The sequence below is a fragment of the Ascaphus truei genome, chromosome 4 (genome assembly GCF_040206685.1).
Source record: "Ascaphus truei isolate aAscTru1 chromosome 4, aAscTru1.hap1, whole genome shotgun sequence".
In the NCBI taxonomy this organism is placed as follows: domain Eukaryota; kingdom Metazoa; phylum Chordata; class Amphibia; order Anura; family Ascaphidae; genus Ascaphus; species Ascaphus truei.
In genome coordinates this window covers 327,277,942-327,303,836 of record NC_134486.1, presented here as the reverse complement: position 1 = coordinate 327,303,836, position 25,895 = coordinate 327,277,942, and the positions used below count along the sequence as shown (strand labels likewise).

The window sequence follows — 25,895 nt, the reverse complement described above, 5'->3', positions numbered from 1 at the left end:
CTAATCAGCAGAGGGCTCAAGAGAGGGACTACATATCCCATGAGCCTAAGGAGCGCACCACCTGACCCCAGGGAGCCAGTAGTGCTACAGCATCTCCCTGCAGAGGAGAGTAGATATATTTCGCGGGCTCTGAGCACGTTAGTGAGTCGGCGTCAGGAGCAGCTAGGGGAAGGAGGTAGGGTGCAGGAGTCAGTGACTCCCTGCACTAGGCCAGCAGCCCCTCTAGGCCCCAGATAGCCCTGAGCCACCAGTAGTGTTGTGTTGTTTAGGGACAGGCCCCAGGTTAGGGACCCTGCCCCTTATTATCTAGAGTCAGTTAGGGACACAGCGGACGCTGCGCGTCCATCCAGAGGTTTGGGCTCAGATCTCCGCTGCCGCTGCAGCAGCCATCCGGGTGGGATCACCCTGGACGGTAGTTCCTGTATTCACTCGTCATCAGGATCCTTTGTGAAGCTCCTTGGCAGGCCTGGGCACTGGAGTGCTCGGCAGGTAATCATCAAGTGCACCAACTATACCATCTATTCATACAAGACATAGTGGCTGCGCAGTCACACATATATTTATCTCACTTGAGGGTGGAGGACATATTGTGTGGGGTTACTGGACACTGGGTGGGATCACCCGGTGTAAGTGGGAGCGTCCTGCGAGACGCAGTAGCTAGTGTCTCCACTAGAGAGGGACACCTGTTGATATATATATGAATAAGTACGGTTGCTACAGTAAAGTAATTGGTTGTTTTACATGCTGTGTGTGTGATATATATAAATTGTCCTGCGAGAACCACTCCCCCTCTGTTGGGAGCCATCGCAGGTGGAGGCGCTGCACCGAGTACGAGGTTACTCCTATTATTATACGTGCCCCAGGCTCCCCGTAGCGGAGGCTTAGGCCCCCTGTGAGCCGAACAGGTAAAGCACCACACCTGGTAACATTAGGTTCCCCGCACACACATACTATATGCTATTGGGTGGGGGAATACCTGTTACATATATAAAAGAATATAGTAACTTGAGCATTTTAATAATGCATTGAAACAATAATATTGCATATTTTAGTAAATACCTGTATGTAAAAGGAGTGTACAATGTTATACTTTACCTGATGTTTTATACAGCGACAGGAAAATGCCATAAACAAACCTTTGGCAATGTAGGTGGTGTATATCATTCTTCACCCAGACGTTCCAACAGTTGGAGCTGATAGAAACAACTATAGAAATAAGCAGTATATATCATAATTTTTTCATGGCTCTCAATTACAGTAGAGACTGCGATTATTCTAACAAAAAACAGTGGCAATCGCCCAAAAGTCCCAGGTACATTCTGAATACATGCCTTAAACTTTCCTTAACCTAGCCCCATCATTTCTGCATTGATTAATGGCCTATCAGATTAACAGCGGGGGTCCCTGGCAGTCCCATTCAAACTGAATTGGACTGCCAGGGACCCCTGCTGTGTTAATCCTATGGGTCGTTAGTCAATGCAGAAATGCCTTAAAAGTGCCTCAAACTAGCCCAGAACATACGCAGCACATACCCTGAATGTAACCCGGCTAGTTTAAAGCAAGCGTTAGGATAATCGTGGCCTCGTCTGTACATCTACATACATGTAGTTGAAATAAGAAAATATATGTATAAATGACTTAAAAAAACAAATGCTTAGCATGGACTTGACCAGTTTCAGCATTCCCAGAGGCCTGAAACTCACTACATTCCAAATCAATCAATTATTCAGTTAGACCCATGTGTCTTCTATACATGGAGTTTACCCTGGTTCCAGAGAAATGTTACTATTTGAGAATATTTTGGTTTCCCTCTTTGGCTTAAAGGTAGAAAGCTACCTGAAGTCAATCAGTGACCCTCATGTCAGCAGTCACAGAACTCAGCTGCTTGCTATTTTCGACATACTTTTGATTGTCCATGTGTCAATTTTCCTTGTGTTGTTCTCTTTTGTTTCTCATATTCCTCCCTTTTCTTCTTCCCAATATTTACCTCATGTCCAGTTTGGGTTCTTGACTTGAGTTGGGATGTGATAATAGTTTGGGAACATTTGTATGGACAAGTAACTTTCTCTCGTTATCACATGACATCCAATTAGAAACAACTATTTTATGTATGCTGAAATGACTGAATGTCATTAATGTTAATAACACCTTTTTGTGTATTACTTTTTCACGTTTCTTTGGATTAGAAGATCTTTTTTTCATTATATCTACGTGTTATTCAAAAGTATGCTAAACTTCTGAACATTATTCCATGCTGATTCCTGTTTAACATAATTATAGTACAGTACTGTTGAAAAGTCTTCGTAATTCCTGAGAACTTAAACATTGGCGGTAGTGCCAATTCAGCACAGAAACTATTGCACAAACTCTTCCAAGGACTTGAAAAGGGATTTTTTTGTAGTTGTGCCAATTCGGTACTATTGCATCTTAAGGAATTATCCCCAGTGTCTTGTAAAATAGAAGTTTTGTAGAGAAAAAAATAGCATGGATTCTATGCAACTTTGGGGCACATGACAATGCTCTTGAACACTTATTTGAAGTACATAGTGTCTATTACTCATTTAGTAAAGGACTATCGTAAAAGTCTGCAGATTTATTAAGATCCACAATTTTCTAACAGCTGCATTTTCCTTCCAAAATGCTAGAGTTAAAGGTTTTAATGGGAAATTAGAACATCGAAGACTGTAAGAAAAGTGTGACTTTTTCACAAAAATGTGGTTACTCAATCAGTCCTAAAAAAAAAACAGTAAGGAAATTAATGTACTGCAAATGCAGGCCACAATTATTTTGTACATTCTACTTTAAGGAACTTCATCTTCAGAAGTATTTCATCTTAGTGGTAGATCATTTTTCTTTATACTGTAGGTCAGTGAAGTTTTATGGTATTCCAAACAAAATAATGATAATGCAAGCCATATCAAATTCATTGGGTTCTTTGTTAATTAAAAGTAGATTGCACAGTCATAGAGAGCTGCTTCCCAGTATACCTTTTTAAATGTGGGTAATTACAATGTAGAACATTTAAATGTCTACGTTATTGTGTCCAACTCCAGTGTCTTATTTTATATGGGTTTACATTGTCCCGAGCCTTTTATGATCTCTAGCATTAACAATTTTTATGTACTGGACCAATTTGCACCACACAAACATAATACAGTACAAAGCAGTAACATATAGTAGTAATTTGTTTTGGTTTAAGAACAAAAACAAATTATGCTTGTGCAAAAAGTATGTATTTTATTGTATCCATTTCCCACTCACTTCAATGTTTTTGTTCTTTTTCAGGAAGAAGATTTCATCAATTTCAGAACAAAATGGAAAGGTTTTAAAAAGTGAACGCAAAAGAGTGCAGAAATTTTCAAACCAACAGTGTGAGGGTCATACAGATGGCCGAGAGCACAAAGAACGGAGAGAGAGTAGAAGACTAGAAAAGGGGAGATCACAAGACATTCCGGAAAACCTGGAGGAAGGTGCACAAATGGAAGAAGACAAACAAAGAGCAGAGGAGGAGTATCAAACTCGGTACAGAAGTGACCCTAATCTAGCAAGGTACCCTGTCAAGCCACAACCTGAAGAACAACAAATGCGTATGCATGCAAAGGTTTCAAAGGCCCGGCATGAAAGGAGACACAGTGATGCATCTTTACCACATACAGAGTTAGATGAAGCTGAAGTACCTGAGAACACACTAGGCAAAAACACACAAGTACCAGGAACTCAGGATAAATCTGTTATGGAAAATCAGCGGACTTATTCAATGGACAGAACTTGCGATGGAATGGTTTCAAAGTCAAAGCAAGTGGCCAATCACAGTCCTCCAAGTCCCAGGCACAGCCCAGTACCTCCAGAACACTTAGAATCTAAGAACCATGATTCCTTCAACAAGCAAAGCCGATTAGACCCTAGTTCTGCTCTTCTTATGAGGAAAGCTAAGCGAGAGAAAATGGAGACAATGTTAAGAAATGATTCGCTTAGTTCTGACCAATCAGAATCTGTTAGACCTTCCCCACCAAAGCCCCACAGATCTAAACGAGGGGGAAAGAAGAGACAGATGTCAGTAAGTAGCTCAGAAGAGGAAGGTGCATCAACACCAGAATATACCAGCTGTGAAGACGTGGAAATAGAAAGTGAAAGTGTTAGTGAAAAAGGTGAGATATTGCATAATGTATATTGTATTATAAATTAACTCTACAGTTATAGCAAACGTTACTGGTGCCACTGGGGCATTGCAGCGGGACACATACAATGCACCAGCGGGAACAGACACAATTTAAAAGGATTAGCCATGCGCCAAAGGGGTCAGGGCTACGGCTTTATTGTACCCGCTGGCACGCGTCAGGCAGGTGCAATAATGTCTACAACATTTGTAAATTCCCCAAATTGATTGTTATTAACTTTTCATTATGGTTCACTGGTATACTCAATGTCCGAGAGAACCTCAAATCTAGGAAACATATGTATAGTTGAACAGACAAGAAATTAGTACAATGTGATTAAGTGACATTCTGATTGGCCAAACCTTACTTTACTTCCGAAATTTGTGGGACATGGTTTATTAAATGAAATTGTTGGTGCTGTGCCAAACATTGTAATCCCTACAGATTGTAGGCTTTTTGGACCTGTCGATGATAGGCTTCTTTAAGTATTAGGTGTAATTGAGAATGAGGTTCCAATCTGTTCGTTGCTTCTTGTGGTGTATTTTGTTTTATTAATGCATAAAAATGGTTGATTAGCATTCACATACTGTAAGCTCATGAAATGTGCAGAATTCTCAAAACTTGTACTTGCTCTGCATTTCAGTGAGTAACACAGAAAAAAGAATTTACAAACAGTTGTTTTGACTACGATATTATCTTTATTTGTTATTGTCAAAGAACCCAAGTAAATTATCTTAGGGACTCTGTAGCACTGTAGCAGGATGGCCTGTAGCCGAAGTCAGGGAACAGTCCACACGTGTAGTTTCAGGATAATGAAAAACGTTCAATGGCTTTATTTCTCCATTACAACATAACATGCGGGTACACTGTCCCTTTAAACAAATAAATCCTGCTCCATGTTGGGAGAAAAACTGACTAACACAGCAGACCTATCTAGCAGTCTGGCTGGCTAAACCATAACCAAACCTTCAGAGTCTTTTAAGCAGTCATGAAACAAATGAAACAAATCTTACTTTGGCTGCAGTAAGTAGTGTGCTGTATCCGTCTGTCTTGCAGCACATATATCCATGTACTCTTGTCTGAGAGAGCCAGCTACTGCTGGTAACAAGATCCTTATCTACCTTTCTGGCTCTCAGGTGTCAGCTTACTTCCTGACTACCTAACTTCCACCTGAGTTAACCCTTATGAGTGCTGGATGAAGCACTCAGACATATGTCTCCCAGGCGTAACTGATAGGAGTTGACTTCACTCTGTCACATACCTCCCCTGTTTGTGTGTGGCTAGTGTCCCACACGGCTGAAGCCCGACCCTCCACTCCTTCTCTTGACAAAAAATCAGCAATTCCATGGTCCTTTCCAGGTCTATGCTGAATATCAAAAGAGAAGGGTTGGAGGGCCATATACCACCTGGTCAACCTTGAGTTTGTGTCCTTCATGGTGTTTAACCACTTCAAGGGCGCAAGGTCAGTGACCAGGGTGAAGTGTACTCCGGCGACATAATGTCTCAAGGCCTCAATTGCCCATTTTACAGCGAGGCACTCCTTCTCAATGACGGAATACCTCACTTCCCTTGGGAACAGCTTCCGGCTGATTAACAGTATGGGGTGCTCAACACCATCAAATTGCTGGGACAGCATTGCTCCCAGTCCTACCTCTGAGGCATCCGTCTGGATGATGAAGGGCTCTTTAAAATCTGGGCTCCGAAGAGCGGGGCCCTCTGACAGGCACTTTTTAAGCGTGTCAAAGGCGTCTTGGCACTCCCAAGACCATTTAACTTGGGTTGGGGCACTCTTTTTTGTTAGATCTGTTAGGGGTGCAGAAATTTCTGAAAAATTGGGGATAAACAGCCTGTAATACCCTGCTAACCCCAAAAGGGCGCGGACCTGTGTCTTTGTCTGCGGGGTGGGGACTTCCTTTATGGCGGCCACCTTGCTAGCTAGTGGCCTTACTATCCCTCCCCCAACGGCATAGCCCAAGTACTTTGTAGTGGATTTACCCAGGGCACATTTTTTGGGATTTGCAGTGAGCCCTGCTTCTCTTAAGGACGTTAGGACTGCCCTTAACCTTTTTATATGAGACTGCCAGTGTCTGCTATAGATGACAATGTCATCCAAGTAGGCCGCGGCATATGCCCTATGGGGTCGTAGTACCTTGTCCATTAAACTTTGGAACGTGGCTGGAGCCCCATGTAACCCAAATGGCATAGTGACAAATTGGTATAAACCGAGAGGGGTGGCGAAGGCAGTTTTGCATTTGGATTCTTCCGCTAGAGGTATCTGCCAATATCCTTTCGTGAGATCTAGGGTGGAGATATACTCTGCTTTACCAAGCAAGTCAAGCAATTCATCCACCCTAGGCATTGGGTATGCATCAAATCTGGATACAGCATTTACCTTTCGCAGATCCACGCAAAACCTCACCTTCCTATCTGGTTTAGGGACCAACACGATAGGGCTACACCATTCGCTGTGGGGCTCCTCGATCACACCCAATTCCAACATGTCTATTATCTCCCTCTCTACCAGATCTTTTCAGCCCTCTGGCATTCTATAGGGACGGGACCGTACTTTTACGCCAGGTTCTGTCTCAATCCTATGGGACACTAAATCAGTCTGCCCTGGCAGCTCAGAAAAAACATCTGGGAACTGGTCACATAATTCTAGTAGGTCTGACCTTTGTTCCGTTGTTAACTGACCTCCCATGGGAACCTGATGGTCATTGTACGTACTACCCTTTGGAAGCTGTGGACCCAAATCCGTTTCTCCTTCCAGAGGGTGGATGAACAATGATCTCATCGTTTTCCAGGGTTTCAGGAGGTTCACGTGGTAGATTTGTTTACCCTTCCTGGACCCTGGTTGAGAGATCTCATAGTTCACCTCCCCGGTGCGGCGGAGAACTTGGAAAGGACCCTGCCACTTCGCAAGGAGTTTACTCTCTGATGTCGGTAGTAGTTGCATCACCTGGTCCCCAGGTTGGAAGACCCTCAAGCGAGCATTTTGGTTGTACTGCCTCTCTTGACGTTCTTGAGCAGATTTGAGGTTTTCCTTAGCAAACCGACCTATCATGTCTAGGCGGTTTCTAAGGTCTTTGACATACTGAAGGGTATTCTTGTAGGTCGAGAATACCCCGAGGTTGGCGTCCAAATAGGAGCTCAAACGGGGAGAAGCCTGTGGATGATTGGGGAACTTCTCGTACCGCAAACAACAGGAAAGGGAGAAGTTCATCCCAAGCTCGCTTTTCAGTATCCACAAACTTCCTAAGCATGGTTTTTAAAGTACGGTTAAACCTCTCTACCAATCCATCAGTCTGAGGATGGTAGACTGAGGTCCGGACGGATTTTACCTCCAATAACTTCAGGACATCCTGCATTAACTTTGCCATGAAATTTGTTCCCTGGTCAGTTAACATTACTTGGGGAAGTCCTAGCCTAGAGAACAGTTCTAACAGCCTGTGAGCAACCTGTTTAGCAGTGGCTGATCTCAGAGGAAAGGCCTCAGGATATCTGGTGGCATAATCTACAACAACGAGTATAAATTTATGTCCCTTCGCAGAGGGTTCTAAAGGTCCGACCAGATCTACCCCAATTCTCTCGAATGGGACGGCTACCAAGGGCAGAGGGACCAAGGGAGCCGGCTTCTGTCCTTTTTGGCTAGTTAACTGGCATTCAGGACATGTCTCACATAGTTTCATGATGTCACCATGTATGCCTGGCCAGTAAAACCGGGACGAGATGCGGTCCGTGGTCTTATCTCTGCCCAAATGACCACCCCATGGGAGAGTATGGGCTAGGGCTAGTTTTAATCAACCCTTTAGGGACTAGCATCTGTCGAATGACCTCCCCTGTTTGTGTAACCTTATTCACACGATATAGGATGTCATTCAACAGTTCAAAATGTGGAAACACTTTTATATCTTGTTCATCCATTATCTTGTTGTTGACCTGTACCACCTTCTCATATTGTCTAGCCAGAGCTGGGTCCTCCCTCTGCCTCTGACGGAAGTCAGGAAGATCCAGGTCTGGCAAAATTCCTGTATCTATCTATTCCCCACCCTGGTCATCCCCGGCTATGACTTGCAGTCCTTTGGGCTGACTAATGTTACCAAGAGTCCCAGCCTTTCTTAACCAGTCCTCTTTTTCCGCACGTCTCTGTTTACATGTCTTTGGGACGTGGTGTCTACGGGGGAAAATCTCTGGGGAAAAAGGGAACAAGTCTCCGGGCTTCTCCGGCACCAGAGAAGTAGGCTCCGTAGGAGTAGGGGCCAAGAATGTTTCGAAGTAGGGCCAGTCTCGGCCAAGTAGAACAGGAGCAGGTAGCCAGGGAGCAACTCCCACTAGTAGACTAGCCTCTTGATCCTTGATACGCAGTAGAATGTTCGCCGTCGGGTATCTCTTTGTATCCCCATGGAAACATTCGATATTCCAAGATAAGATAGTCTGTTGCTTGGAATTAGGCCCTCAAGGATCAGGGTTTTTCCAGATCCTGAGTCCAGCATGGTTTTTACTTTTTTCCCCTCCAGAGATGCTGGGACTAACCATGGATTGTGGTCCCCTCGGAGACAAGCTGTGGCAGTGGTTCTGCCAAATGAACAGTCCACCTCATCATCTCCTGAGTCTGCAAACTCGGTCGTCAGCAGAAGCTCTCGACGGGGCTCGGTGTTTGGACCTCTCCGCTGTTGGATGGGATCCTCCCTTCTGGTTGGTGGGGTTATCCTCTCCACCGGATGGGTGACAGGAGTCCAGGTTCTCGGGGAATACTGTGGGTGGCAGCCTCCCTTGAGTGATCCAATGGCCTTGGACCCGGGACGGGCGTCTCTGCGGGAGTTTGTACCAGGAACCCTCCGAGATGGGAAAGGGTCTTCCGATCGGGTTGACTGGATCTCCCGAGCTTGTGGGTTGTAGACCCCTCGATTGTCTGCTCTCCTGCCTCTAGCATCACCGGAAGCAACTAATATGTGCACAGACCGTTCCCAGCTATCTTGTTGGGTGTCGTCGCCAAGGAAGTTTTCCACCAAGCGGACCGCTGAATCCAGGGAAAATGCAACGTGTCTTTTCACCCAGGACCGGGAGGAGGGGGGCAGTATCTGTATGAACTGCTCGAGCACAAACTGTTCAAGGATCTCTGCCTGGGTATGCTTCTCCGGTTGTATCCACCTGGTACATAAGTCTATTAAGCGGTGGGCTACGACCCGGGGTCTGTCTTGGTTTGTATATTTGACTGTCCGGAACCGCTGACGGTAGGTCTCTGGAGTAAGGTCTAGGCGATCCAGAATAGCAGCCTTTAGTTGCTGATAGTCCATGGCCTCGTCTGCTGGAAGAGCCTGGTAGGCTGCCTGAGCTTCTCCTATGAGGAGTGGAGCCAGAGTCGTTACCCAGCGATCAACTGTCCAGCTGTGGGCCGTGGCTACCCTTTCAAAAGTGAGGAGGAATGCCTCTGGGTCTACGGTTGGCTTCATTTTATGCAGCATCACCGGTGGGTTATTTGGAATCTCTGGTCTGCCTGGGGCTCGGCCTTCGACCAGCAGTTGGAGTAGCTTTTCCTTTCGCTGGGCCTGTTGCTCATCTTGCTGGGCTTGTCACTCAGCTTGCTTCTCTGCTAGCTGGAGCTGTTGCTGAAGGAACTGAGGAAAAAATTTCTCCATTTTTTTTTTTGTGTGGCCCTTCAGATACAGGGGCCGTCCGACTTCCCACTTCTGACACCACTTGTGGCAGGACGGCCTGTAGCCGAGGTCAGGGAACAGTCCACACGTGTAGTTTCAGGATAATGAAAAACGTTCAATGGCTTTATTTCTCCATTACAACATAACATGCGTGTACACTGTCCCTTTAAACAAATAAATCCTGCTCCGTGTTGGGAGAAAAACTGACTAACACAGCAGACCTATCTAGCAGTCTGGCTGGCTAAACCATAACCAAACCTTCAGAGTCTTTTAAGCAGTCATGAAACAAATGAAACAAATCTTACTTTGGCTGCAGTAAGTAGTGTGCTGTATCCGTCTGTCTTGCAGCACATATATCCATGTGCTCTTGTCTGAGAGAGCCAGCTACTGCTGGTAACAAGATCCTTATCTACCTTTCTGGCTCTCAGGTGTCAGCTTACTTCCTGACTACCTAACTTCCACCTGAGTTAACCCTTATGAGTGCTGGATGAAGCACTCAGACATATGTCTCCCAGGCGTAACTGATAGGAGTTGACTTAACTCTGTCACAAGCACATAATTAAGATTTTAGTGAAGGCGACCTCTTTGAAGTCAATGAAGTCTTTGATGCTGAGAATTAGTTATACTTCCTTCCCAAATGAGTAAGAATTGACAATGTTGCATTTTCATTACAATTGGTTTTAAGCATGGGTTGAGATTTTCTGCTAATATTTTCTTTTTAAGGCCTACTGTATGAAAGAAATTTCTTCACAAGTCTTTTGTTATTGACATGGAAAACAAGTCACCTGCTGACAGGGCATGTGGCCAAATATTCTGGTTTAGTCAGACTCACCCAAAAACAAAAATGAAACCCCTAAAGTTATAATGTCCTGAGTTTAAACACATGTTAACAAGCAACGATGAAGATTGTTATGGTGCCACCAATGATGGGAGTTTAACCTTAAAGTATCACATAATGTACTGTACAGAAGTAGATGATAAAATGAATACCAATGGGCACATCAATATTCAACACTTGACATTGATTAAAGCTCACTGAAAGCAGAAATATTTGGATTCATTTTGTCCCACATCAATGTGCCCATTGAAATTAATTTTAAAGTTATGTAATGTATGTATGTGTTTAACAAGTCACTGTACAAAACATAATGTATTGTTAAATTACAAAGATTGTAGTGAAGATGAAGACGAGATGATACAGATGAGATTCAAGAAGTGATTGTAAGAAATGCTAATATGTATAATTAATGGGCTGGGGGTATAGAAATACCTCATATTATAAGCAGCTCAATGTAAGGGAAATATAACCGGGTTATTGTGAATGTAGCTTTTTTGTTCAATGCCTTTTTTAACTGGTTTATTGGAGACTTGTGTAACTCTCCTTGCCTGGCTGTTAAGGAGTTTACATCATGATAGACTATTTACATGGATGTGCTCAGTGTCTCATACCTTTGCAGGATGCTGGATCCGTGAAGGCCGGCTGTAGATACTGTATATGATGTAGAATGAAGGGTGCCAGGAATTTTTATAGTACAAACAAAGAGCTTTATTTACATCAGTTGATAATGCTCCATATACAAGGGCAGGCTTTAAATAGACAATGGCGACGTGGTGATCAAAGGGAAGCGCAAACATGTGGAGATATCTTATACTATATTAGTGAAAGCACTGTATGTTTGCCTGCCTGGATGTCCGGTGTCCCTAGGGGAAATCTCATTGGTCCCTTGGCCCGCCCCGCCCCCGCACACCTCTCATTGGCCTGAGGCGGAGTGACGGGCCAAAGGACACACAGGGACACACACACACACAGGGACACACACACACACACAGGGAACACAGGGAACACAGGGACACACACACAGGGGGACACACACACACACACACACACACACAGGGACACACACACACACACACACACACACACACACACACACACACACACACAGGGACACACACACACACAGTGACAGACACACACACAGTGACACACACACACACACACACACTCACACACACACAGTGACAGACACACACACAGTGACACACACACACACACACACTCACACACACACACACACACACTGTTACATACATTAGCGGGGCTCACAGTGTTTAGCAGCACCCGCGCGCACCTCCTCCTCTCCCCGTGTCTCCCGCGCTTTCACCCCGACCCCCCCTCCCCCGGCGCCGCTACAGTCAGCGGGACACACACACTATTATTACCCCTTCAGCGCCCCCCCCCCCACCCAGTGTCAGCGGCCGTGCGAGACCCCCCTCTATATCTCCCACCTCTCCCCCCCCCCACACATATACATGCCCCCCCCTCCCCGGCGCTACAACTCACCCCTCCCCGGCGGGGGAACAGCCAGTGCCAGGCAGGCTGCCTCGCGGCGCGAGTACCCAAGATGGCGGCGCCCGGGACACAGCGGGGGAGCGGCCACAACACGCTGCCTCCCGCCTCAGATCCACGTGGGACCTGCCGGATGGGTGAGTGAGCGGCCTTCACCTCCCCTCCACCCCCCCTCCCTTCCAGTGTCAGTGTCTCCCCGATACCCCCCCCCCCCCCCGGCGCCGCTACAGTCAGCAGGGGAGCGAGCGAGCGCCCGGGACACAGCGGGAGAGCGGCCACAACACGCTGCCTCCCGCCTCAGATCCACGTGGGACCTGCCGGACGGGTGAGTGAGCGGCCTTCACCTCCCCTCACCCACCCCTCACCCCCATCACCTCCCCTCACTCCACTTCTCCCTTCCACCCCCCTTCACCTCCCCATTTACCTCCCCTCCACCCCCCCCCCCTCACCTCCCCTCCACCCCCCTCCCTTCCACCCACCCCCTTCACCTCCCTTCCACCCCCCCCCCTTCACCTCCCTTCCACTCCCCCCCTTCACCTCCCCTCCACCCCCCCTTCACCTCCCCTCCACCCCCCCCCCCCCTTCACCTCCCCTCCACCCCCCTCCCTTCCACCCCCCCCTTCACCTCCCTTCCACCCCCCCCTTCACCTCCCCTCCACCCCCCCTTCACCTCCCCTCCACCCCCCCTTCACCTCACCTCCACCCCCCCCTTCACCTCCCCTCCACCCCCCCTTCCCACCGCCTCCCCGCCCCTTCCCACCACCTCCCCCCCCCTTCCCACTGCCTCCCCCCCTTCCCACTGCCTCCCCCCCCCCTTCCCACGCGCCTCCTCCCCCCTTCCCTCCACCTTCCCACCGCCTCCCCCCCTTCCCACCGCCTCCCCCCCCTTCCCACCGCCCCCCCCCCTTCCCACCGCCTCCCCCTTCCCCCCCTTCCCACCGCCTCCCCCCCCCTTCCCACCGCCTCCCAGCCCCCCTTCCCACCGCCTCCCCCCACCCCTTTCCCACCGCCTCCCCCTCCCTTCCCCACCGCCTCCCACCCCCCCTTCCCACCGCCTCCCACCCCCCCTTCCCACCGCCTCCCACCCCCCCTTCCCACCGCCTCCCACCCCCCCTTCCCACCGCCTCCCACCCCCCCTTCCCACCGCCTCCCCCCCCCTTCCCACCGCCCCTTCCCACCGCCTCCCCCCCCCTTCCCACCGCCTCCCCCCCCCCCTTCCCACCGCCTCCCTCCCCCCCCTTCCCACCGCCTCCCTCCCCCCCCCCTTCCCACCGCCTCCCCCCCCTTCCCACCGCCTCCGCACCGCCTCCCACCCCCCTTCCCACCACCTCCCACCCCCCCGCCTTCCCACCTCCTCCCACCCCCGCCTTCCCACCGCCTCCCACCCCCCGCCTTCCTCCGCCTCCCCCTTCCCACCTCCTCCCCCTTCCACCACCTCACCCCTCCCCCCCTTCCCACCACCTCCACCCCCTTTCCACCACCTCCCCCCCTTCCCACCACCTCCCCCCCCCTTCCCACCACCTCCCCCCCTTCCCACCACCTCAACCCTCCCCCCTTCCACCACCTCCCCCCTTCCCACCACCTCCCCCCTCCTCCCCCTTCCACCACCTTCCCCCTCCTCCCCCTTCCCACCACATCCCCCCTTCTCTCCCTTTCCACCACCTTCCCCTCCTCCTCCTTCCTACCACCTCCCCCCTTCCCACCACCTCCCCCCTTCTCCCCCTTCCCACCACCTCCCCCCTTCTCCCCCTTTCCACCACCTCCCCCCTTCTCCCCCTTTCCACCACCTCCCCCCTCCTCCCCCTTCCCACCACTTCTCCCCTTCCCCCCCCCGCTCCCCTTCCCCCCCCGCTCCCCTTCCCCCCCCGCTCCCCTTCCCCCCCTCCGCTCCCCTTCCCCCCCTCCGCTCCCCTTCCCCCCTCCGCTCCCCTTCCCCCCCTCCGCTCCCCTTCCCCCCCTCCGCTCCCCTTTCCACCCCCCCCTCCGCTCCTCTTCCCCCCCCCTTCACCTCTTTTTCCCCCTTTCCCTCCACCCCCTCCACACTTCCACCCCTCCTCTAACCCTTCCCCCCCCCTCCTCTAACCCTTCCCCCCCTCCTCTAACCCTTCCCCCCCTCCTCTAACCTTCCCCCCCGTCCTCTACCCTTCCCCCTCCTCTAACCCTTCCCCCCCGTCCTCTAACCTTCCCCCCCTCCTCTAACCCTTCCCCCCCTCCTCTAACCCTTCCCCCCCTCCTCTAACCCTTCCCCCCCCCCTCCTCCTTAACCCTTCCCCCCCTCTCCTCTAACCCTTCCCCCCTCCTCCACCCCTTGCCCCCCTCCTCCACCCCTTGCCCCCCTCCTCCACCCCTTGCCCCCCTCCTCCACCCCCTCCTCCCCTTCCCGCCGCCCTTCGCCTTCATACCCGCCTTACTCCTCCCCACCCCCGCCTCTGCCTTTCACCCGCCCTTACTCCGGCCGCCTCTGCCTTTCACACCAGCCCCTCACAGCCGCTGCACGCACTCAACAGACACCCGCCACACTCGACACATACCTGCCGCCACACACACCTGCTGGCTCCCGCCCCTACGCACCGACATCACTGACCCACCGCCTCACACCCTAGCAGGACCCCCACTCACAGACAGCACTCACAACCCACGCGCCAGCCGCCGCCTCACACCCTTGCAGGACCCCCACTCACAGACAGCACTCACAACCCACGCACCACCCGCCGCCTCACACCCTAGCAGGACCCCCACTCGCACACAGCACTCACAACCCACGCGCCACCCGCCGCCTCACACCCTAGCAGGACACACGACTCAGATTTTTACATCACTTATGCCACCAAAATATACATTGTACTGTGGTGTGTTTACAATAAACCATTTTTATACAACATCGTATTACATTTTCTTCCATCTTTCTTTTCAATATTATTATCCAACCTTTACAACAAACAGTCACCTATTGTTCCACGATTTATAAATAATACTACCTATTACGCATTTACATCCCGGGCAACGCCGGGTCTCTCAGCTAGTAAAAAATAAAACTGATGGTGCAGTATTGTGACAAATGGATAAGTATTCTTCTTTAGGTCTGCTGGTAATTATACTCACAAATGTGAGGATGATACTGTGTACATAAAGGTATCTTTGGGTGTATCTCTGCAGTGATGATAAGATGACTGGAGCCTCGGTGTGGGAATGTATTCCTTAAATGGTAAACACAGAAAAGCCAACATAGCGCGATCTGTTTAAAAACTGTATTAAAGTGGTTAAAAATATAACAATACACTCACATGATGTATGCTATTTAAAAGCATTTAGATACGCAATGGATCTCGCCTCCGGTGTCTTGGTGCAGTTTTTCCTTCCCTCTTCTCAGCGTGCGTCTCACTCCTGCGTTCCAGCAGGGCGGGTGTGACGTCAGTGAGACTTCGGGAGTTCCGGTATGGCGGGCTGGCTGTGAATCACCTTCACCTTCACCTTCAAGGTGATTCACAGCCAGCCCGCCAAACCTGGGATTGAGAGAGCAGTCCTGCACTGGGTCACAGCAGCATTCAAAGGATTTGTTTGTATCACCTATATTTATTTAATTTATGGTTTATATATTAATATTGGATTAACACGTGTTTAAAGCTTATAATAGAGCGCCACTTTTGATATATTACGTTTTGCATTTAAATAGACAATAACTGGTGTCAAACAATATGGTTACTCTGTACTTGTTCCCTTGGTATCAGTCACTCCTACATTAGGGAGGTGCTTAGGCTTCTTTAGGATTCATCCCCTTGGTAGCTCTCACGCATACAGTAGGGAGGTACTTATACTTATGTCCTTTACTAACGTTAGATTGGCAATCTCTAGCATAGCTTCCAGGATGCCCTGTATCTTGAGGACCCTGACTGGGGTACACACTATTCTCAGGGATCATTATCCCTTTACTATGTATGGCATTTTTCCTCTATAGTTAACAGATCGGGAGTTTATTGAGGACCTGTCGGTGGGAGTACACTCTATCTTCAGAGATCAATATCCTGTTACTCTGTGCACCGATCCAACAATGCTCGGGAGTGTCTATTCTGAGAACTCCCTACTTAGCACTTGCCTGCTCCTCTTCCGGACAGAGAACAATCTCTGTTCATTACTATGGGCTCTATCTGTAAAGGGCACGTTTCCTAACTGAAAAACGGTGATAGGACATCCTTACTACACAGAACTACAGACGAGATCACGAGTATTCTAAAGCTTGCCTTAAACTAACCCGGTTACATTCTGGGTATGTGCTGGATGTAACCTGGCTAGTTTAAGGCAAGTTTAAGGCATTTCTGCATTGACTAATGACCCATAAGATTAACACAGCAGGGGTCCCTGGCAGTCCCATTCAGTTTGAATGGGACTGCCAGGGACCCCTACTGTTAATCTGGTGGGCCATTAATCAATGCAGAAATGCTGGGTCTAGTTTAAGGCAAGTTGGAGGCATGTATCCAGCATGAACCTGGGTCTTTTTGGCGATTGCCACTGGTTTGTGTTAGAATAACCGTGGTCACTACAGTATACACTCAAAGCTATATACATTACTTACAGTGAGGCCCTATGCAACTGCTACTCCTGAGGAACCTAATTCTAGAACATTGGGGTTTGGGGGGGGGGGGAGATATACTCCCATCTCCATATGGTGATATCACTGGTCCCAAGACCTACTGGAGAGTGACTATCCACAGTTAACCCTCTAGTATTCTTAACCCCTTAACTAATAGTAGTCCCTAGCAGGTGGTTATACGTGTATTCAGGTAGTCAGATATACTAGTCTGCGATCTGGAGGTTCGATACTACATGATTGAGAGGTTTAACAGTTAGCTAATTCTAAGTAACAGAACTTCTAGTAGCTAAAATTAGCCTTCAATTTAGAGAACCACCCTTTTGTTGATTGTGTCGCTGGACTATTGAATATATAGTAGCTACTACTATAGATAGCCTTCTTCCTGTCAGTAATTATCAGGAATTCTCTCTCCTCCACTCTGTTTAACTAGACCATATCAACTCCTTAACAATGTGCTATTATAGCAAATATATTAGGAAAGAACTTGGATGGAGAGTATAGGACTGCTTTCTGCTCTACAAGAAGGATAAGTAACTTAGATGGACTTGGTGTGTCTCTGACATAAATTATATAGTCAGAATCTGAAACAATATTTGATATACTTAGTACCTCAGAGACAGCTCTGGTTATTATGTTCTAGATGTTCACTTAGAAGTTGGGTTCTTGATACACATTATTTATATGTTTGCTGCATACTATCTTTGCCTGTCTGGCTATCACTTATAAATAAAGCACTAGCAAACATAACAATCAGTCTCGTTATTTTATTTTAATATCCTTATTAAATGTATAATATCATTGATCTTTTCCACTTCAGGGAAATTTCTTTTCTGTCTCTCCAAAACAGGAGTCCCATATATATCCTTCTTAGATTCTTTAAAGGATTTAGACAAAGTGAGTACAAACGGGATAAAATTTGAGAATGAGTTGGCACCAGAGTTTTAATATAGCATACATCGAAGTATAAATACAACTCCACAACTATATGTAGTGCAATATTTCACGTGGGAGGCACGCAGACTATAACCCAAGCCGAGGAAACATCTACAGATAGAAAACAAAGTGCCTATGCAGGCAGACCATGTGAGAGTCACCATAAGTTGCAGAACCACTTAGTTGGATTTATTGTGGATATGGCACCTTGCTTTCTATCTGGACTTCCTATAAACATCTCACTACCTTTCGTATTATTTTATCATGTTCTAGGTACATACATCGCTAATTGTGGAATCTTTTGGATTTCCAGCTTGAGTAGGTTACTTCACCTTATTACACACTTAGGATATGAGAGCCATATTCTCATACACACTATTTGGGTGATCTACCCCTCATATGCTTAATATTTATGTTTGTGGTTGTATATGGTATTTAGGATTTCAATTATTTTTACAGCGCCTATATTCACTATTTTTGTGTCAATAAGTATTAAAGCTGTATTTTATACGTACTTTTGACATGCCCACTGTTTGTTAGGTTTCCACCTTTTCTGTAGAGGGTTCTTTGTTTTAGGAGTTGGTATAATACCTAATCTGGAAATAAATTGGGTACATTGAAATTATCCTTTAGTTGCTGAAAATACATTAAACATTCACCTCATTGGTCCCAGATTACTTTGCATCTACTGAAATGCTTCATTAAAACAGTGAGTTTTGAGATGGGCCTTGCAGGGGGTGAGAGAAGGTGTTTGGATATTGTGGGGAAGGGCTTCCAGAGCTGTGCAGTAGTACGTGAGACGTTTCAGGCAGGAAAAGGTTTTAGATGCAAAATACAGCTTTTAGCTACTGTATAGTGCAAGAGGTGAGGCGAGCAGAGAAAAAAGATATCATGGGAAGCCAGGAGAGGGATTTTAGCAGTAGAGAAGCAGAGATAGATTTTGAAGACAGTGAAGTGATTCTAGCAACAGTATTTAGGATTGTAGGGGGAAAAGGCAAGAGGCAGGAAGACCAGACTGTATTAGGTTACAATAGTAAAATCGGAAAGTATAAGAGGATGGATTAGAGTTTTAGCAGTTGTGACAAAAAGGCATATTCCTGCAATGCCACAGAGGACAAATCAACAAGTTTCAGCGACTGTGTGAATATCAGAGGAGACCAGGTGGAAGTAGTCACGCTGGAGTTATTGAGTGTATGATTGACCATAAGGAAAAAAGGACCCGAAAAGCCAAACTTAGGGGGAAGTGTAAGAGACATGTGCAGAAGTACAACCAGAGAGACATATTTTGGAAGAATAAACCATGGCTTTTATTTAGCCCGTAGCTTTAAGCAATACATTTTAAGGAAGCACACAAATAAATACAAAAAGCCTATTCCTTTGTAAGGGTTAACTCATTTTCCCAGTCCCTATCTGCAGGGCTGGGAGGATAGACCTCTTTCCAACCAATAACCCCAAAGTCCAAAAAGGTACCTGTAAGCAGGGGGCCCTTTATGTCAGTGTCTGGGTTGGTATCCGTTGAGGGGCCACCCTATGGAGGGTTCCAGGGTCCGCTGTGCCCTGCAATAGAGGTCTGGTTCTAGGCGTCTTGCTGGCAGTACAGTCCTCCTGTCTTCAAAACAATGTTTATGTGAGCTTCTTGCTTGCAACACAGTCCCTCTGTGCTTATGAGATCTCCTGCAGTTCAAGCAGGAGGCTTCTCTACCTGTCTGATGAGCCAGGTGGAGACTGGTGGATTGTCTCTAGCTGCAATTAACCAGTTCACTGCTGGATTCCTAAGACCAATACAGGCTTCCTATTGAAGCTCTTTTAGACAGGTGTTAAGGCCCTGTTATAGGAAATATAAGGATCTCGTTCTTCAACATGTTGAGTTTGAGTCAGCAGAGGACCATGCAAGAAAATTGTGCAGAGAGACATTGAGAGATGTGTGAACCACAGGTCTACGGTCTGAGGTTGAACAGTAAACTTGTTTGTCGTCAGCATACTGTAGATGTGATATTTGAAACTAAAAGCTGTGATTAGGTCACCTACAGCAGAGAGAATTTTTATAATGAAAAGAGGATGAAGAAATCAACAGTGGATGCAGATGTGTTCACTGAAAGTACGTTGGGAGTGATAAGAGGAAATACTTGATAAAACATACCGGGTTAAAAATAAATAAATATCTGGAAATTTTATTCCACCAGCATCTTCTTTTTTTTTTTTTTTAAATCTAAGAAGGGATATTGTAGGTTTGTATTTATTTTGAGAAAATGTATATAATATATGTTAATCTAAAAAAAAGATTTTTTTAACAATAGACATAACTGTATTGCACTGTTATGATGGAACTGTATACCCAATCACGTGATCAGATGGAGGCAAGCAGAGGCACGGCTTAGTAAGCCAGAAGACTACAAAGCCCAGGGATAAAGTGCAGTAACCGGCTCAGTGTACTGTAGAACAGCATTAAAAAATACAGTGCGCGCTGTCCTGGTTCTTCATCTCTCCAAAGTCAATGTAGTACTCCTTGCTGCTCCCAATCTCCCATGATCAGCGGGGCACATCCATGAATACACAAAAAAAAGGGACGCAAAAGAGAAAAAAACAAAGACAAAATTAGTATAACATAATACAATTTATATGTAAAAAATGGAACACAATACACTTACATAAAAAATGAGTGGATCATGATGATCCGATCATCCAAAAGCTTCACTGAGGGTCGGGCTCTATTTCCCAGAAACCCTGCGATCTTACAAAGTCCCAGATATTAAAGGGCAAAAATCCAACACAAATAATGTGACAAAGGGCCAGATACAACTTGTAGTCGGTGTCCTCATGGAGTATGGATTGCAGCTTCCGCGTCCGTCATCACGAGCGTCACGTCACTGTGTATGACCTCACCGCAACGCGTTTTGTGTCAGAGCGACACTTCATCGGGGTACAGCCACAGAGTTGAGCCACTGTGCCTCGCAAGTGAGAGAGACCGATTAACACTATTTCTGAATGCTGAAAAAAACAGTCCTGTTTGTAATGTCTAAGCTGCTGTTCAAATAAACACAAGTTAAAAGTTCCTGGCATCCTCTTCTGTTCATCACTCCTTTTATACAAGCTGGCACGGATCCACTACATCTACCCTGGGATACACTGTTAAACCGCTGAGCACATAAACCCTTTTGAGCAAGTACAAACCCTGTCAAAGTCACAGAGGCTGTTACCTGTACAGTACTCCCATTTTCACTGTATACCCATTCCCTCATGCTGGGGTGGGGATAGGGGTGTTACATATAGTTGCCATGGTAACCTCCACACTGTACTTACTGGGCACTGGGGAATGCTAAGACTTCCAGAGAGAGGCATCAGATGTAACAAATAAGAACAGTGTTGGAAATAGGGGAACAGTGTGGACTGCGGCTTTGACAGGTTTACATTTCAAATGTTCCAAAATGGCTAATTTATAGGGAATTGGGATTATTGTACTGTGTATATATACTCAGGAGCTTTCCAGGAAGGAAAGTGCAAGCAAGGTATCTTATTCATACCAGCCAACACATTTCAGATTTCAAACATTTTTAATTTAACCTGAGAATGTTTGATAATTGTTCATTTATTTTAATTAGAGAAGGAAGATGTAAGTGAGGATTTGACAAACATTAGCATGGGGTGCAAGATGTAATACTTTACTATGTCTTGTCAGGCCTGTAGTAGAGACAATTAATAAAGACAATAGGTGGCAGCCTGGACGCATGACTCTTTGTAAGAAATCATGGAGAAGGAGTGGCGCAGAGAGAGTGACACAGCATAGGGAGAGAGAGGGACACAGCATGGGGAGAGAGTGTGACAGCATGGGGAGAGAGAGAGTGATACAGCATGGGGAGAGAGAGAGTGATACAGCATGGGGAGAGAGAGAGTGATACAGCATGGGGAGAGAGAGAGTGATACAGCATGGGGAGAGAGAGAGTGATACAGCATGGGGAGAGAGAGAGTGATACAGCATGGGGAGAGAGAGAGTGATACAGCATGGGGAGAGAGAGAGTGATACAGCATGGGGAGAGAGAGTGACACAGCATGGGGAGAGAGAGAGCGACAGCATGGAGAGAGAGAGCGACAGCATGGAGAGAGAGAGCGACAGCTTGGAGAGAGAGAGCGACAGCATGGAGAGAGAGAGCGACAGCATGGGGAAAGAAAGAGAGAGAGTGACACAGCATGGGGGGGAGAGAGAGAGAGAGAGAGAGAGTGACAGCATGCGGAGAGAGTGAGTGACACAGCATGGGGAGAGAGAGAGAGATAGTGACACAGCATGGGGAGAGAGAGTGACACAGCATGGGGAGAGGGAGTGACACAGCATGGGGAGAGAGAGAGTGACACAGCATGGGGAGAGAATGAGTGACACAGCATGGGGAGAGAGAGAGATAGTGACACAGCATGGGGAGAGAGAGAGAGAGAGTGACACAGCATGGGGAGAGAGAGAGTGATACAGCATGGGGAGAGAGAGAGAGAGTGATACAGCATGGGGAGAGAGAGAGTGATACAGCATGGGGAGAGAGAGAGTGATACAGCATGGGTAGAGAGAGAGTGATACAGCATGGGGAGAGAGAGAGTGATACAGCATGGGGCGAGAGAGTGACACAGCATGGGGAGAGAGAGTGATACAGCATGGGGCGAGAGAGTGACACAGCATGGGGAGAGAGAGTGACACAGCATGGGGAGAGAGAGTGACACAGCATGGGGAGAGAGAGTGACACAGCATGGGGAGAGAGAATGACACAGCATGGGGAGAGAGAGTGACACAGCATGGGGAGAGAGAGTGACACAGCATGGGGAGAGAGAGTGACACAGCATGGGGAGAGAGAGCGACAGCATGGGGAGAGAGAGCGACAGCATGGGGAGAGAGAGCGGCAGCATGGGGAGAGAGAGCGACAGCATGGGGAAAGAAAGAGAGACACTGACACAGCATGGGGAGAGAGAGAGACAGCATGGGGGAGAGAGAGAGAGTGACAGCATTGGGAGATAGAGATAGAGAGAGAGACACAGCATGGGGAGAGAGAGTGACACAGCATGGGGAGAGAGAGAGTGACACAGCATGGGGAGAGAGAGAGTGACACAGCATGGGGAGAGAGAGAGTGACACAGCATGGGGAGAGAGAGAGTGACACAGCATGGGGAGAGAATGAGTGACACAGCATGGGGAGAGAGAGAGAGAGTGACACAGCATGGGGAGAGAGAGAGTGATACAGCATGGGGAGAGAGAGAGAGTGATACAGCATGGGGAGAGAGAGAGTGATACAGCATGGGGAGAGAGAGAGTGATACAGCATGGGGAGAGAGAGAGAGTGATACAGCATGGGGAGAGAGAGAGTGATACAGCATGGGGAGAGAGAGAGTGATACAGCATGGGGCGAGAGAGTGACACAGCATGGGGAGAGAGAGTGACACAGCATGGGGCGAGAGAGTGACACAGCATGGGGAGAGAGAGTGACACAGCATGGGGAGAGAGAGTGACAGCATGGGGAGAGAGTGACACAGCATGGGGAGAGAGAATGACACAGCATGGGGAGAGAGAGTGACACAGCATGGGGAGAGAGAGTGACACAGCATGGAGAGAGAGAGCGACAGCATGGGGAGAGAGAGTGACACAGCATGGGGAGAGAGAGTGACACAGCATGGGGAGAGAGAGTGACACAGCATGGGGAGAGAGAGTGACACAGCATGGGGAGAGAGAGTGACACAGCATGGGGAGAGAGAGTGACACAGCATGGAGAGAGAGAGCGACAGCATGGGGAGAGAGAGTGACACAGCATGGGGAGAGAGAGTGACACAGCATGGGGAGAGAGAGTGACACAGCATGGGGAGAGAGAGTGACACAGCATGGGGAGAGAGCGACAGCATGGGGAGAGAGAGCGGCAGCATGAGGAGAGAGAGCGACAGCATGGGGAAAGAAAGAGAGACACTGACACAGCATGGGGAGAGAGAGTGCAACAGCATGGGGAGAGAGAGACAGCATGGGGGAGAGAGAGAGAGAGAGTGACAGCATTGGGAGATAGAGAGAGAGACACAGCATTGGGAGAGAGAGTGACACAGCATGGGGAGAGAGAGAGTGACACAGCATGGGGAGAGAGAGAGTGACACAGCATGGGGAGAGAGAGAGTGACACGGCATGGGGAGAGAATGAGTGACACAGCATGGGGAGAGAGAGAGAGAGTGACACAGCATGGGGAGAGAGAGAGAGAGTGACACAGCATGGGGAGAGAGAGAGTGATACAGCATGGGGAGAGAGAGAGAGTGATACAGCATGGGGAGAGAGAGAGTGATACAGCATGGGGAGAGAGAGTGATACAGCATGGGGAGAGAGAGAGTGATACAGCATGGGGAGAGAGAGAGTGATACAGCATGGGGCGAGAGAGTGACACAGCATGGGGAGAGAGAGTGATACAGCATGGGGCGAGAGAGTGACACAGCATGGGGAGAGAGAGTGACACAGCATGGGGAGAGAGAGTGACACAGCATGGGGAGAGAGAGTGACACAGCATGGGGAGAGAGAATGACACAGCATGGGGAGAGAGAGTGACACAGCATGGGGAGAGAGAGTGACACAGCATGGGGAGAGAGAGTGACACAGCATGGAGAGAGAGAGCGACAGCATGGGGAGAGAGAGTGACACAGCATGGGGAGAGAGAGTGACACAGCATGGGGAGAGAGAGTGACACAGCATGGGGAGAGAGAGTGACACAGCATGGGGAGAGAGAGTGACACAGCATGGGGAGAGAGAGCGACAGCATGGGGAGAGAGAGCGACAGCATGGGGAAAGAAAGAGAGACACTGACACAGCATGGGGAGAGAGAGTGCAACAGCATGGGGAGAGAGAGACAGCATGGGGGAGAGAGAGAGAGTGACAGCATTGGGAGATAGAGATAGAGAGAGTGACACAGCATGGGGAGAGAGAGAGTGACACAGCATGGGGAGAGAGAGAGTGACACAGCATGGGGAGAGAGAGAGTGACACAGCATGGGGAGAGAGAGAGTGACACAGCATGGGGAGAGAGAGAGATAGTGACACAGCATGGGGAGAGAGAGAGAGACACAGCATGGGGAGAGACACACACACACAGCATGGGTAGAGGGAGATTGACACAGCATGGGGAGAGAGAGAGAGACACAGCATGGGGAGAGAGACACACACAGCATGGGTAGAGGGAGACACACACAGCAGGGGTTGAGGGAGATTGACACAGCATGGGGAGAGAGAGAAAGACACAGCATGGGGAGAGAGAGAGACAGTATGGGGAAAGAGAGAGAGAGAGAGAGAGAGAGAGAGAGAGAGAGAGAGAGAGAGAGAGACGCACACGGCATGGGGAGAGAGACAGCATGGGGGAAGAAAGTGATACAGCATTGGGAGAGAGAGACACACACCGCATAGAGGGAGAGAGAGATACACACAGCATAGAGGGAGAGAGAGACACATACCCCGCATGGAGTGAGAGAGACACCCAGCATGGAGGGAGAGAGACACCCAGCATGGAGGGAGAGAGAGACACCCAGCATGGAGGGAGAGAGAGACACAGCATGGAGGGAGAGAAAGAGACACAGAATGGAGGGAGAAAGAGGCACACACAGCATGGATGGAGAGAGAGACATACAGCATGGGGAGAGAGTGACACAGCATGGAGAGAGAGTGACACAACATGGGGATAGAGAGAGACACAATGCTTGGGGAGAGAGAGTATGGAGAGAGAGACACAGCATGGGGGAGAGAGTGATACAGCATGGGGAAAGAGAGTGACACAGCATGGGGAGAGAGAGAGACAGCGTGTGAGAAAGGGAGACACAGCATGGGGAGAGGGAGACACACCGCATGGGGAGAAAGGCAGACACCAAATGGGGAGAGGGACAGACACAGAATGAGGGAAGAGACACAGGAGAGGGAGAGGCAGAATGGAGGTGAGAGAGAGAGACAGAGAATGGGGGGGAAGAGAGAGAGAGAGAGAGAGAGAGAGAGAGAGAGAGAGAGAGAGAGAGAGACACACACACACAGAGAAGTGGGCAGAGACACACACAGAATGGTGGAGAGAGAGAGTCACACACACAGAGAATGGGTGGGAGAGAGACACGGAGAATGGGGGGGGAGAGACAGAATGGGGGAGAGACACAGAGAATGGGGGGTAGAGAGAGACACACATAGAATGGGGGGTGGAGAGAGACACAGAATGGGGGAGAGAGAGACACAGAGAATGGGG

At 48.4% G+C, this 25,895-nt stretch overlaps 1 protein-coding gene across 25 annotated transcripts in view; it reads left to right on the top strand.

The window, feature by feature from the left end:
- The window catches only part of RIMS1 (regulating synaptic membrane exocytosis 1), a 489,535-nt gene that overhangs the window by 196,006 nt on the left and 267,634 nt on the right, over positions 1–25,895 (top strand). For all 25 annotated transcript variants that reach the window (XM_075598054.1, XM_075598045.1, XM_075598044.1 and 22 more), the window contains one exon: positions 3,286–4,148. In XM_075598054.1, coding sequence (XP_075454169.1) covers positions 3,286–4,148 — 863 coding nt within the window. The remainder of the gene's footprint in view (positions 1–3,285; positions 4,149–25,895) is intronic.